Source organism: Leptidea sinapis, chromosome 1, assembly GCF_905404315.1.
Source record: "Leptidea sinapis chromosome 1, ilLepSina1.1, whole genome shotgun sequence".
Classification (NCBI taxonomy): domain Eukaryota; kingdom Metazoa; phylum Arthropoda; class Insecta; order Lepidoptera; family Pieridae; genus Leptidea; species Leptidea sinapis.
Window position 1 is genome coordinate 4,664,669 of NC_066265.1, and position 13,785 is coordinate 4,678,453.

General features: G+C 36.2%; 1 protein-coding gene across 1 annotated transcript in view; it reads left to right on the top strand.

Moving 5' to 3' along the window:
- Positions 1-13,785, top strand: part of LOC126968628 (V-type proton ATPase 116 kDa subunit a 1) — a 54,921-nt gene extending 41,136 nt beyond the window's left edge. The window contains exons 7-15 of the mRNA XM_050813648.1: positions 1,022-1,234; positions 3,039-3,189; positions 3,982-4,355; positions 5,187-5,296; positions 6,706-6,833; positions 8,288-8,511; positions 10,010-10,235; positions 11,331-11,502; positions 13,620-13,785. Of these exons, the coding sequence (XP_050669605.1) occupies positions 1,022-1,234; positions 3,039-3,189; positions 3,982-4,355; positions 5,187-5,296; positions 6,706-6,833; positions 8,288-8,511; positions 10,010-10,235; positions 11,331-11,502; positions 13,620-13,713 (1,692 nt within the window). The 3' untranslated portion in view covers positions 13,714-13,785. The remainder of the gene's footprint in view (positions 1-1,021; positions 1,235-3,038; positions 3,190-3,981; positions 4,356-5,186; positions 5,297-6,705; positions 6,834-8,287; positions 8,512-10,009; positions 10,236-11,330; positions 11,503-13,619) is intronic.

Below are 13,785 nucleotides of genomic sequence, written 5' to 3' on the forward strand. Positions count from 1 at the left end.
GTGAGAGAAGTTTTCATATTAGTACTTTTTATAGGTAATATTTTTTTATTGCCATGTCGAAATTTACTCAGTACAAATCACAAAACACAGCAAAATTTTATGAACAATGCGGTACTCGAACCCACGACCTCTGGCGTTCCGAGCAAGTGCTCTTCCAACTGAGCTAAGCGTTCGAGTGACGTATCGTCATAAAATCTTGTATAGGCTTCATCTACAGCATCTACTGTACAATTGATAACCATTTTCCTAATATTTGCACATTAGGAAATTGACTTGTGATGTCGCTCTTGCAAATCTAAACAATTTGTTATGTTTTTAAATGAAAACAAAATTTTATGTGATTTATTTCTAGAAGTGGGGGCTATCACTTTAAAAACATAACAAATTGTTCAGTACAAATGCTAAAAGCATAACACAAAACTATTAATTTATAATTACCAATAAGTAAGCAAAATAAATTACTTTTGTTGAGTGTATTATTATTATTATTATCTTATTATTCGTACACTATTAAGTTATTAATGAATCGCCAGAAAATAGACCTTGCAGCTCATTACTTCTCCCCCGTTCCCTCTAATAAAACAGCACTCACTAATTTTAGGGCGGATTTGTAAAAAGCTTAATATGTTATTCGGTTTAGTACAAGATAATACGGCTTATTTAAAATTCTAAGGCTGGGTTACATCATATTAGCTGTTATAGTTAAGGTTTAAGTCAAATTTAACGTTAACAGTAACGCTGACTTTAATATAGACTGCGGAATGAGTCGCTATCTAGCTGTTTAACAATAACAAAAGCTTTAACCGGCGAAGATTGGACGGTTACGGTTAACAGTTAAAGTTATGACGTCATCTAAAAATTGTCAAATGGTATAACTCATTTTTTGACAGGTACTTTAACATGTTTGTTATTGCTAAAGTTAGTTGATGCAACTCAGCCTTAAAGAAGGTAACCCTATGTTTTGCAAATAAATCTAGTGGTATAAAACTGAATATATTGAATTATTTTTATATATTTCCAGGTGCTGAACCAAACTCGTGACCACAGACAACGCGTGCTCGTAAGCGTTGCTAAAGAACTGCAGAGCTGGTCTATCATGGTGCGCAAGATGAAGGCAATCTACCACACCCTGAACCTGTTCAACATGGACGTGACCAAGAAGTGTCTGATCGGCGAGTGCTGGGTCCCAACTGCAGACCTTCCAAACGTGCAGAAGGCATTAGCTGATGGATCGGTGAGTTATCCCGCAATAGACTTTAAATATTAAGGATAGCATAAAGAAATATATGGGAAGAAGTGGTATTGACCTTTTCTTAGAAGAGTAAGCAGAAAACACGCAAACAAGGTGTTTTTCGACAAGTTTTGTGGTGAAAATATAGCATTTGCTATGAACACTACTTTATCCTGTTACACATACCCTTAAGTCTTACTTGTAGGTTGCTAATGCTTGCTGTTAGTTAAACTTAACACTCCAGAGATATTATGAATTACCAGTTTTGTTTGCAGTTAAACAAGTTTTTTCTCGGTATGATGCATTTGTTTAGTATACTCTCATAATAGTTGTTCTTATAGCTTTTACTTTTTTGTGTTGGTACATTTATTAAGATTAGTAATCAATAATGAGGATTGCAAGCAATTAAACTGTTTGCGCCTGTTTAAATGTTACATTTTCGACGCAAGAATTTTGAAAATATTGGCTTTGTTACATAGGAGGCGTGAACTCATATCGCTCAAGGTCGCCGGCATTTAGTGTCGCCTTAAGGAGTTGGAGGCAAAGTAGGAGCAGTAGGAGTTAAGAATATCACAAAAAGACGCTCAAAATATATACTTATTTTCATTACCTAGCTTTTTTTACTTGATTACTATTTTATGCCCTAGTCCGAAGTAAACTGGAAACAAGCACTTTTTTCTGGGATCCGTACGAGAAAAAGTACGGACTATTATTAGAAAAAGTGCAGAAGGCCTTCCTAAGATACATGTAGGTACAAACGTTGCTATGGATATTATCTCTTCATGTATCCAATTTCTCTTAGGTTGTTGAGTTTTCAATTCCTTGGAGGTTAGACGGACTTGCGACCGGCTAAAAATTGTGTCGAATTTTTCGAGTAGACGTTTATGCTCCAGATCTTCAGCAGCAATTGTGTCGTATATGTGTCACTTGTTGTAATTATCTTCGCCTACGAAAAAATTTACTTTTCGTGGTCCTGCTTCATCTCACCGTTGCTCGAGCCATTGCACCTATACCGCATTCATTGGCATCTTTAAAAGGCATTTATTTTCTCAAAATTGATTCCTTTAGAATTATTTTTGATGTCATTTCTTATAACTACAGGATACTACTACCGCTTCGAAAACAAATGGCCCTCTGAGAGAGAAGAAGCGGCGCAAGAAACTCTCCCAGCATTCTTTTTTTGCGCTCTTTTCAATAAAAATATACAATATTGTACAGTCATTTTTATCGCTATAAAAGAATCACAATGTAGTCCCAGGCTGTCCGATCATTTAGATATTCAGCAGTGGAGTAATAGGATTTACGACAGAGCCATTTGTTTATAAAACATTTAAATTTATTTATAGATAATGCCTGAACAGTGGCTGGGACTTTATTATAGAAGTGTATACATTTACCTTTAAAGCTATTATGTATCTTATGAAGCCTACTAGAATAAGTTACAAGCAATCCCTTATTTCTAGTGTTATAATAATGAAAATCACTATTAAGAGCAAAAATGTGACGATCTTTGTGAACGTATATTAAATTTTCATAAATGTACTGACAATGAACAGTCATAATATTAATATTATGACTGTGCACTTTGTGACTTTTAACGCGCTCTTGGACAAGAATGCTCAATAGGAACCATTCAAAGATGGGTGGACTTCCCTAGTTTTCTGAACTACTAAAGTACGCGGAGAGCATTGAAATTGTTTAATTCATTCAATTATCATTTTTTTCTTTACACTGTTGTGCTGATTTTACAAAAAATAAAATGTATAAATACTTACTATGTTTTAAAATATTAACTCGAAACTTACAGAACGCATGCGGCAGTTCCATTCCTTCATTCTTGAACTGTATCGAGACTGATGAAGTGCCTCCGACCTTCAACCGAACCAACCGCTTCACCAGGGGCTTCCAGAACCTCATCGACTCGTACGGAGTGGCCTCGTACAGGGAATGTAACCCAGGTATGTGGATCAGTATAATATATTGTTTAATAGTATTATAACTGATATTCTCATCTCTCATATCTCATTTTTGAAGTGATTTTTGAACTTCTTTTTTAGCCACGTTGTGCACTTTTTGGTAGTAGAAAAACTTATGAGTGCGCGTCACCAAAATGCTTATAGTAGTGTACCTGTAGCTATACAGCTGACGTATTGTGCAAAATTAGAACTGTGCATATCTTATATTAAGTGAAACTGAATGGATTATTTGTAAAGAAATGTGTAGGTATATATTGCGTATTGTTGAAATACCTAGTATTTTTGATTGGTTATTAATATATTATTGAAAATAAATTTTAAAAATAAATTGAAACTAATAATTTAATTTAAACATTATGAAATTACAAATTTTATTTAAATGTTCTAAGTTTTCACTTCTATCGGCAGTCTCTACAGCTATAATGTTTTTATTATTTATTTATTGGTCTATCAGTATTTAATAAATTTTTATACGCTTAATTATATTAATGTTGTCAAATGAGTTAATGTACAACAAATTGAGGTGCCATAGCACATACAATAACATAAAACAAAAAATACAATATCACGATAGCAGATAGGCACTGCAGTTTAATGGGCAGTGCGTATTAATTACCATCAGCTGAACGTCCTGCTCGTCTCGTCCCTTTCATAAAAAAAAGACCGTTTGTCGTGGAGATCTTTGGGGGAGGCCTTTGTCCAGCAGTGGGCATCTTCCTGCTGAAATGATGATCGTGAAAGTAATCAAATAGATTTCTGTTATTATTTTCGCAGCTTTGTACACCATAATAACATTCCCGTTCCTGTTCGCCGTGATGTTCGGAGACCTTGGCCACGGCATGATAATGGCAATGTTCGGCGCATGGATGGTCATCAAGGAAGTCTCACTCGCCGCCAAGAAGTCCAATAACGAGATATGGAACATCTTCTTCGCCGGTCGATACATCATCCTCCTCATGGGTCTCTTCTCGATGTATACTGGCTGCATCTACAACGATATCTTCTCGAAATCAATGAATGTGTTCGGTTCTTCATGGTTCACTCCGTACGATAACAAGACGCTCGAAGCTAATGCTGCGCTTACATTGGACCCGAAGGACTCCTATATTGATAAACCGTATTTCTTCGGTATTGATCCTGTCTGGCAGGTATGTCTTATTTTTAAACGAGCAATTTTAATTGTAAATATTTACATTTCTTGTGTCTCAGGAATTGCGATTTTGATGACTTAAAAAAACACGAGGGATCTTTGGAGGCGAAATTCAAATTCAAATATCTTTATTTAAAAAAGGATTTAAAATCACTTATACAACATCAAAAAAAACTTCCACCCATTCAAAATAGTATGCCTCAGACCTGAAAAGAACGGGCGCAAGAAACTCAATGGGCTTTTTTTTTAATTTAGTACACTAAAATAATGTTATAGCAAAGAATATGTAATAATGAAATTGAGTCTTATCAAACGGCAATTAAAGTCGTTATTTCTTCGAAAGGTGACAATTCTGTATTATTAATCATTATTCTGTGACCATGGACTAAAATAAGTAAAAAGAATACGACAAAAGGACAACTTAAATGATTTTGAACTTATCATTTTTTTTTTATGGAATAGGAGGACAAACGAGCGTACGAGTCACCTGGTGTTAAGTGATCACCGCCGCCCACATTCTCTCGCAACACCAGAGGAATCACAAGAGCGTTGCCGGCCTTTAAGGAAGGTGTGCCCTCTTTTTTTGAAGGTACCCATGTCGTATCGTCCCGGAAACACCGCACAAGGAAGCTTATTCTACAGCTTTGTAGTACGTGGAAGAAAGCTCCTTGAAAACCGCACTGTGGAGGACCGCCACACATCCAGATGGTGGGGATGATATCCTAACTTGTGGCGTGTCGTGCGAAGGTGGAATTCATGTGTATGTTATGTGTATGTCAGTTATGTTAGTAACACGTGAGGTTAATAAATCCAACTGTAATATTTCCAGACCGCTGACAACAAAATCATCTTCTTGAACTCCTACAAAATGAAACTGTCTATCATCTTCGGTGTGGTCCACATGATCTTCGGTGTGTGCATGAGCGTCGTCAACTACAAGTATGCGTCTACCCTTATTTATACGTTATGATAGAAATGACAGTATTAGATAAATATTTAGATCATTTTTTTTACGTCTAGATAGTAATAGCTGTGAAAACGTCGGAAAAATTGAGGTTGATGTTTAACCTCTATTTTGAGCAATGTACGCACACTAACACAAAGTGATATACATATCGCGAGTGTAAGACGTAGCTTGTCACGCACACTTAATAATAATACGCACACGTAATAAACCTGGCCTGTTTCCATCGGTTGTCTAGCAGCAAGAGGCTCTCTCTATCGAGATATATAAATAACCTTAGGGTTTAACAATACTACATGAATAAATCATTAAATTATTTCTAGCTAAAATGTTATTGTTACAATAAGGGGCGTTTTCGAAAAATTATTTTTTGTTTACTTACCTATATTATCTATATATATAAAAATGAATTGCTCTTCGTTGGTCTCGCGTAGACTCGAGAAAGGCTGGACCAATTTGGCTAATTTTGGTCTTGAATTATTTATGGAAGTACAGGGAAGGTTTAAAAGGTGAATAAATAGGAAAATGCTCGGAATTAAATAAAAACAACAAATTTGTTTTTCTTTCGATGCGTACCCCGCCGAATTTATTGACGCAACGCAACGGTTTGACAGTTATGCTGTGAAACAATTTTTTTACAATAACAGGGAACATTTTTACGAAGCAATTCGTGATTTTATGATATATTATTGACAAATTCATAAAAAAACATCCTTTTTTTATTATATACAGAACAACGTCTGTCGGGTCAGCTAGTATATATATATATATATATATATATATATATATATTAAAGTGTTTATCTGTTCGCTACTTTCGCTTAACTTTTGCACTCAATCACATCACACTTTAAATAAATAAAATGTAACAGTCTCAAATGTGTATGATATACCTGTATATGTCCGTATTTATATTATCGGGTGTATGTTGTCTCATTTTTGTACATTTATAAAGAAAATTACTGGATCGTTTATATTTTTTAGATATTTGATTAGATTTTTTTTATTTTATTAAGACATTTACAAAAGAAAGTAAGAAATTGACAACTATTGAAATATTTAACTAATTCAAATTTTTTTATTCAAAATAGGATATGAAATCACTTATTCAAAGTAAAAAACTACCCCCATTTGAAATGAATGCCTCAGATCTGAGAAGAACGGGCGCAAGAAACTCGGCGGGCTTTTTTTTAAATAACATTTTATTCTTTTTAATTTTATTATTCCTAATTAGTGGTATCATTAAGAAAGTCATGTATGTTACAGTAACCTTTACCACACAAACGTCTTTTAACAATTCTTTCATTTTTTTTATTAAGTTTCATTAGTAGATCAGACAGTAGATGTGGGCACATGTATTAAGTGTGATATTTTTTTAATTACAGTTTCTTCAAGCGTCGCTACTCAATCTTCCTGGAGTTTATCCCGCAGGTTGTGTTCCTGTGCCTCCTCTTCTTGTACATGGTGTTCATGATGTTCTATAAGTGGCTCGCTTACAGCACCTTCTCTGAAGGTACACGAATATTCAATACATCAACTATTGACGTACTAGAAAGTAGCCTTTAGTAGTAGTAGTAGTAACGACCTGTATAGCCGAGTGGTTAGCGATCCTACCTACTAAGCTAGAGGTCCCGGGTTCGAATCCCGGTAGGTGCAAGCATTTATATGATGAATGTTTCTTTCCGAGTCATGGATGTTTAAATGTATTTATGTATGTTTAAGAAAGTATATTGTATTAAATATATCATTGTCTTGTAAGCCATAAGACAGGCTATATATGCTTAACTTGGGGCAGGATAATTTGTGTAATAAGTGTGTCAATATTATTATTATGATAAACAACCAGACTCCCAATCGCCTATTAAAAGGTATCAAAAATGTCCGAGCAGCGTTGTATATAGTAGGTATACATTAACTAATACAGATAATTTTAAAACATTTATTCAAATTAACACCTTATTTCGTTGCAGTAATGTTCAAAGTATATGCATTTATGAAACTTATTGATTATGGTGGAGACGTCCGTCTCGTTCGCACATTTCGTGGGCCATATATTTTGTTTTGAGGAATTGAAATGTAATTATTTAGCAAAATGATTAAAAACGTCTAGTTAGTTATTCAAGATTGTTAATTTAATGGGGCACTTACCTGAAATTTTATGAAATGATATTTTATATAGTTTTGAACAGTTTTTCACTGAAAACTGTCATTGAGTGGCGTTGTATTCAAAGCGCGGTCGAAACCCAACTGAAGGAAAACTCGCTTACGTGGATTACTATTAGGCAGAGTTTGATTCCGCCAATTTTTAAGCGTGATTGTGAGTCTTGTTGTTTATTTTATATCAATATACACCAAATATCTTTAACTACATATCAAGTGTGTAACAAAAATATACAACAGTAGTTTTTATTTTATAAAAAAGCTAGGGTTAGGTATATCATTATAACCCAACCATCAGGATGTCTGGTGTTCCTATACAGAGTGGTTTTCAAGGAACTTTCCATTTAGGACCATACTATGTAATGAACGTCTTTAGTCGGTGTTTCCAGGACGATACAACATCCTTCAACAACCTTCAACAAAAGCTCGTATACTTCTTAATGGCTTCTAAAAGGCCGGCAAAGCTCCTGTGATTCCTTTGGTGATGAAGGAGGATGTGGGTTGCGGTGATCACTTCGTAGTAAGAGCGTTTTCTTTTAAATCCTGCCAACATTATGAACATAATGCTTACTAGCCAATAATTGGTACAAGTAGGCTAATAATGGGCGAAGAGTGAGAAACTGGTGATGTAGGAATAAAATTATATGTCTATATATATGGTCGAGGGAGGCGATGGCTGGTCCGTGCGTCATGCTCGTGAACGGGCGATACTTGATCATATTATCATATTTATATTCTCGACCACAATTAAATCACACTGCAATCGTCACCAGTACATTTAAAGATGGAGTGAATTTCTGTTTCCAGAGCAAGCGTACACCCAAGGTTGTGCTCCATCCGTGCTAATCCTGTTCATCAACATGATGCTGTTCTCCACCACCGTGCCAGAGGAGGGCTGCAAGGAGTTCATGTTCGAGGGTCAGGGAACCTTGCAGCGTGCGTTCGTACTCGTGGCGCTCTGCTGCATTCCTGTCATGCTGCTCGGGAAACCGCTGTACGTCCTCTGCGCTGCCAAGAAGGAGCCAACTAAGGTAATCTAAATATTTCTGCTCTCTAAGTGGAAAGTTTGTGGTATTCTGGAACTTCTTTTCGGGGGATAGGGGCATTTAGGTACATACGGTATAGGTAGAGTTCCCATAAAAGAAGAAAGTGTGGAGGTTGGGGAAAGAGAAGCCATCGGTTTGTGGTACCACGTACAAGAACTTTTAGATAATGTTGCAACACCTTCCATAATACTGTCTTGGTTGTGTATTGTTTTTATGTGTGACTGTACACATGTGGTAACAAACCCTCAACTCTCTTCCACACAATCAATGCATTTCTATAATCTAAAAGTCAAGCAGATAGATAAGCGACCTCTATTTGCCACCGTCTTTCGCCGCTATCTTCCACTCGTATCAATATTCGAAGCAAGTTTTCCTGTTCTTGGCACCTTTTCAATACAAACCTAGAATATGTAAATTGGTCGACCTCTCCCAATACTGACAAATGTCCACAGTGACCTTTTAATTTAATTCGGATGGATTCGAATCGAGGACATGTAAAAAATACGTGCTCTCCGCGTTTTCGTTAGTTCCAGTGCATGTAGGACATGACAATCGTCATGCTTAAAACGGTGCAGATATTCGAGAAGGCAACTGTGACCAGAAAGCATTTGGGTAAGTAATTACCCAGCCTCTCCGTATTTGCGGATCAACCATACTTCTATTTCTGGCATGAGCCGGTGAGTCCATCTCCCTCTACTTGAGGCGACTCAGCGTGTCTGCCAATAACTCAGGCTCCTTTTCCTCTCCTCACTCCTCAGTTCGGTTGGGGTAAGGAGGGTTAGCTTTTCTGAGGTAGTAAAACCTTCGTTCTTGCCCTACTATTTCTAGCAGTATCGTACCAGCAATGACACATCGTCCTCGGAGACAGTTCGGAACGCATTTGCTACCGTCTGTACACAGCTTTACGCCGAGATTCCTGATTGTAAACTGTATTTGACCAAATAGGAGCGACATACATTAGTACTGATCTAACTACGGAAGTGTTTTTATCTGAGGGGAAAAATACTATCTGCCACTTGCTGCTTGCCTTATTTGTGCTCTCTCTTGCGTAAGTTTGAACCGTCCTAAGCTTCCGGTGATTCCAGCAATATAGTCATAATTGACTGGCTCAATTCTGGTTGTACTTTTTATCGCCTTTTCCCATTATCTTGCCGGGCAGCTTCAAATCGAGGACATCTAAAGAATACGTGTTCCGCGTTTTCGTTGGTCGCAGTGCATGTAGGACATATCGGTGAATCGTTGTATGTATGTGTGTGTGTGTGTGATTTTGTACTGAAATTTTAATTTTTTCCATCTATGACCACGGGTTTAACATACCTGTGGTCATAGGTGGAAAAAATTAAAATTTCAGTCTTTTCATAATCTGAATCATCTATTTATTTACAAATTTTTACTTCAATTTTCTTTGTATTTAGCTTTAATATACCAACATGCTTTGTAATTGTAGCTTGCTAAAACGTCAGTGAATTGCTTGTTGTTTCAGCCTGAACAAACAAATGGTTCAGTGAACCAAGGCATTGAACTACAGGAACAAACAGACATCAGCGAAGCACCGAAGGCCGTAGCCAAGGAGAGCCACGACCACGAAGATGAACCATTCAGCGAGATAATGATCCACCAAGCCATTCATACGATTGAATATGTGCTCAGTACCATTTCACATACGGCTTCCTATCTGCGATTGTGGGCTTTGTCGTTGGCACACGCTGGTAAGTGTATTTTATTTATGGAAAAGGAGGACAAACGAGAGTACCTGGTGTTAGTGATCACCGCCGCCCACATTCTCTTGCAACTCCAGAAGAATCACAAGAGCGTGAAGGTGTATGCGCTTTTTTTGAACCCATGTCGTATCGTTCCGGAAAAACCTCACAAGGAAGTTCCTTCCGCAGCTTTGTAGTACGTGGAAGAAAGTTTCTTGAAAACCGCCTAAAAATGATATCCTAATTTGTGGCGTGTCTTGGAATTCGGCGGCAGAAATCAGGTGAAACAGCTCTTCGGAACACTCCCCGTGATAAATGCGGTAGAAGACACACAATAAAGCGACGACTATACTCTCTACGCTACGCTAGCCGTTCGAAGAGAAGTTACTGGTTCCCCGACCAATTGATGTTTTGGCTAGAAATTGTTTCGACATGAGCGAGGTATTTACGAAGCCAAATTTACTATCTAATACAAGTGCTGACCCGACAAACGTTGGTTTGCCTCATTATATGAAGTACTCCGCTTCCGCTTATGCATTGTCATATGTAATGAAATGACATTGACTGAATTATTTATATTGCGAATATATAGGTATGTATAAGTCAAAAAAATAAATGTTCCGGATATGTAATCATCAATAAACATATACTCACCTTCTTGGAAACACGCTGCATCTTATGGTATAAGTAATATTTTGATCGGTTCAGTAATTTTCGCAGAATAACCGAAGGAAAAACGCGTCTCCATTTGACTATGTCGTGATGTTTCAACGCATATCTTACTATCTGCAACTATAGTAGGTTTGACAACGAAAGAATATCGATTTAAAATTACGATACATACCTATTTATATTATAGAAAAGATTGAGCTATTTTTATAAGAGAGACAACTTCTAGGTGAATAAATGTAATAGCGTCGTGCGATCTGAATTACACCTTATTGTAAGGCTGCAAGAGTTCCTACTTGTTAAATTTATTTTGTGGAGTGAATCTTCTGTACTTTTACATATTCTTTGGATTAGGTAATAATATGCAGCGATAAATTTAAGTCAAGTAGTCGACACAGCTACTAAATAATATATAATGTATATTTTTTTTTGCAGAATTATCAGAGGTCTTGTGGAACATGGTGCTTGCTTTCGGTCTGAAGGACGCAGGTTACATAGGCGCTGTCAAGCTGTACATAGCCTTCTGGTTCTGGTCACTCTTCACTCTGGCCATCCTCGTCATGATGGAGGGCCTCTCCGCTTTCCTGCACACCCTGCGTTTGCATTGGTAAGCTCTTTTACATTGTAATAAATCACATTTATCACTTAGTGATAACCAGTGGGAGGCTCCATAGCACAGGATGCCGGCTAGATTATGGGTAGCACAACGGCGCCTATTTCTGTTGTGAAGCAGTTATGTAAACATTACTGTGTTTCGGTCTGAAGGGCGCCGTACCTAGTGAAATTACTGGACAAATGAGATTTAACACCTTATGTCACAAGGCGAGAAAGAGGTCTCAGAATTTTTAGGTTTTTCAAGGATCTTGAGCGGCACTGCATTGGAATGAGCAGGGCGTATCAATTACCATCAGCTGAACGTCCTGCTCGTCTCGTCCCTTATTTTCATAAAAAAAACCATGTAATGTTAAAAGAGACCAGTGTTGGCTCTTGAAAGTTTTTATTGACGTGATAACGTCTTATAAACCGATGAACACCGGATGCACGCACGGAAAAATGTCACGTTCCACCAGAGCTGACCGTGCAAGTGAGAGCGCGGAACAAGCGATAGACACGTTCGGCTTGTGACTCATATTTTTCGTTGATTATTAAAAAAGAAGCATTGTTCGGCACTGCAGTAATAATAGGAAATGTCAACTAAAAAATATTATGACTCATATAAACGATCGTATAAAAAGATGTTTTCTTATGACTTATTACGTAATATTATCGTCCTAAGCCTAAACCGACTTAACAGACATCTTATTACCGAAACATTAAATTAAATCAATCTTGATTCGAACAGGTAATGAGAAAAACACGTTTTGTTATTTTTTTATTCGTACGTAAAAAAGAGTCAATTTATTAGAGCCAATTGCGCTAGTTTGTGCTTTATTGAAGAAATATGTTTTTATATTATACTCAAATATCACAAACCCTCCATAATGCGTTCAAGAACTGCACATTATGACTACCATAAATATAGACTGTTTTGTTAGAACAAATTTCTTATATGTGAAAATGTTATTATTGATAATTCCACTGATTTTGATTATCTCTAATTCTGTCTCTGAAAAAAGAAAGAAATTTGATTTGACCTCTATTATAATATTAGTTGAGATGACGTTTAGTTCGAAATGAAATGTCAAAGTGCAAAAGACAAGTGTTGCACGTAAGTAAGATATCGAACGATAAGATAATTGACGCCGTCTCTAGTTAGTCTCTGAATTAAAAAAACTATGACAGCTACTAGAAAACTTTTCATTACCGCCATTATGCAAAGAGGATGTAAATACTTACTACATAATAAATGGCGGGACAGCCTGGGTAACAATTGAAATTAGTTTAGTATGAAACGTGCAGTGAGATTTGACATAAGTTTGAAATGGTAATTACAATATGGCGACAAAGTATAATCCAGCTAAGTTTAAAAGCGAACAGTTGCTTAAAACGTAGTGGATTTCCGCTATCTCCGTTCTTTACAAGATTATAGCTGTCACCTGTCAATCTATCATCAGCACATTTCATACAATCGCTTTTTTCTTAGTTTCGCTAGGCTGCCATATGATATGTGGGTTTATAAAGTAGTGTATGTAACTGTACATAATTAGGCATTAAAATCCTGTATAATGTAGACATGTATATGTAGGACACAAGCTACTTTTATTACAAGCTTTATATTAGCTTCACTTATATGTATGTTTGTAGCTGAATCCTTAAGACGCGATTTTGACCCACTTTAAACGGCCAGATTTCATTCTAACATTGTAGATTTATCGAGGACCGATGACAATACACTAATTTGATAAGATTATTCCGTTATTCTATTTGCAAAATTTAGATTTTTGTCAATTTATATCATTTTTATCTATAGTTGATAAGGCAGGAATTGATGTTACAGTACTTAATAGTTTTAAAAATACGCTTTTATAGTAAATTTAACTAAAAAATGAAAAATAAATAACAAAAAAAAAACGTGGGATGCATTTTAAGATATTATTAAAATAATAATTCTTCTACACCCCACGCTCTTTTTATAATGAATTATATTTTTTTACACTATTTTCAGTTTAAATTTATTTTTAAGTTAATTTTATACAAAGCGTGTTTTTTTTCAACAATTATTTATTAGACACTAGTCGCGAAAGAATCCCAAAAACTACAAGTAACACTGTATGTTTGTTTCAGGGTTGAATTCATGAGCAAATTTTATGCCGGTCTGGGTTACATCTTCCAGCCGTTCTGCTTCAAGACAATCCTCGAACAAGAAGAGAACGAATAAATAAATTCATCCGTAGTATTCTAGTGATATATGGTCACAATGTAGCACTTATGTAATATATAGTATTGTTTA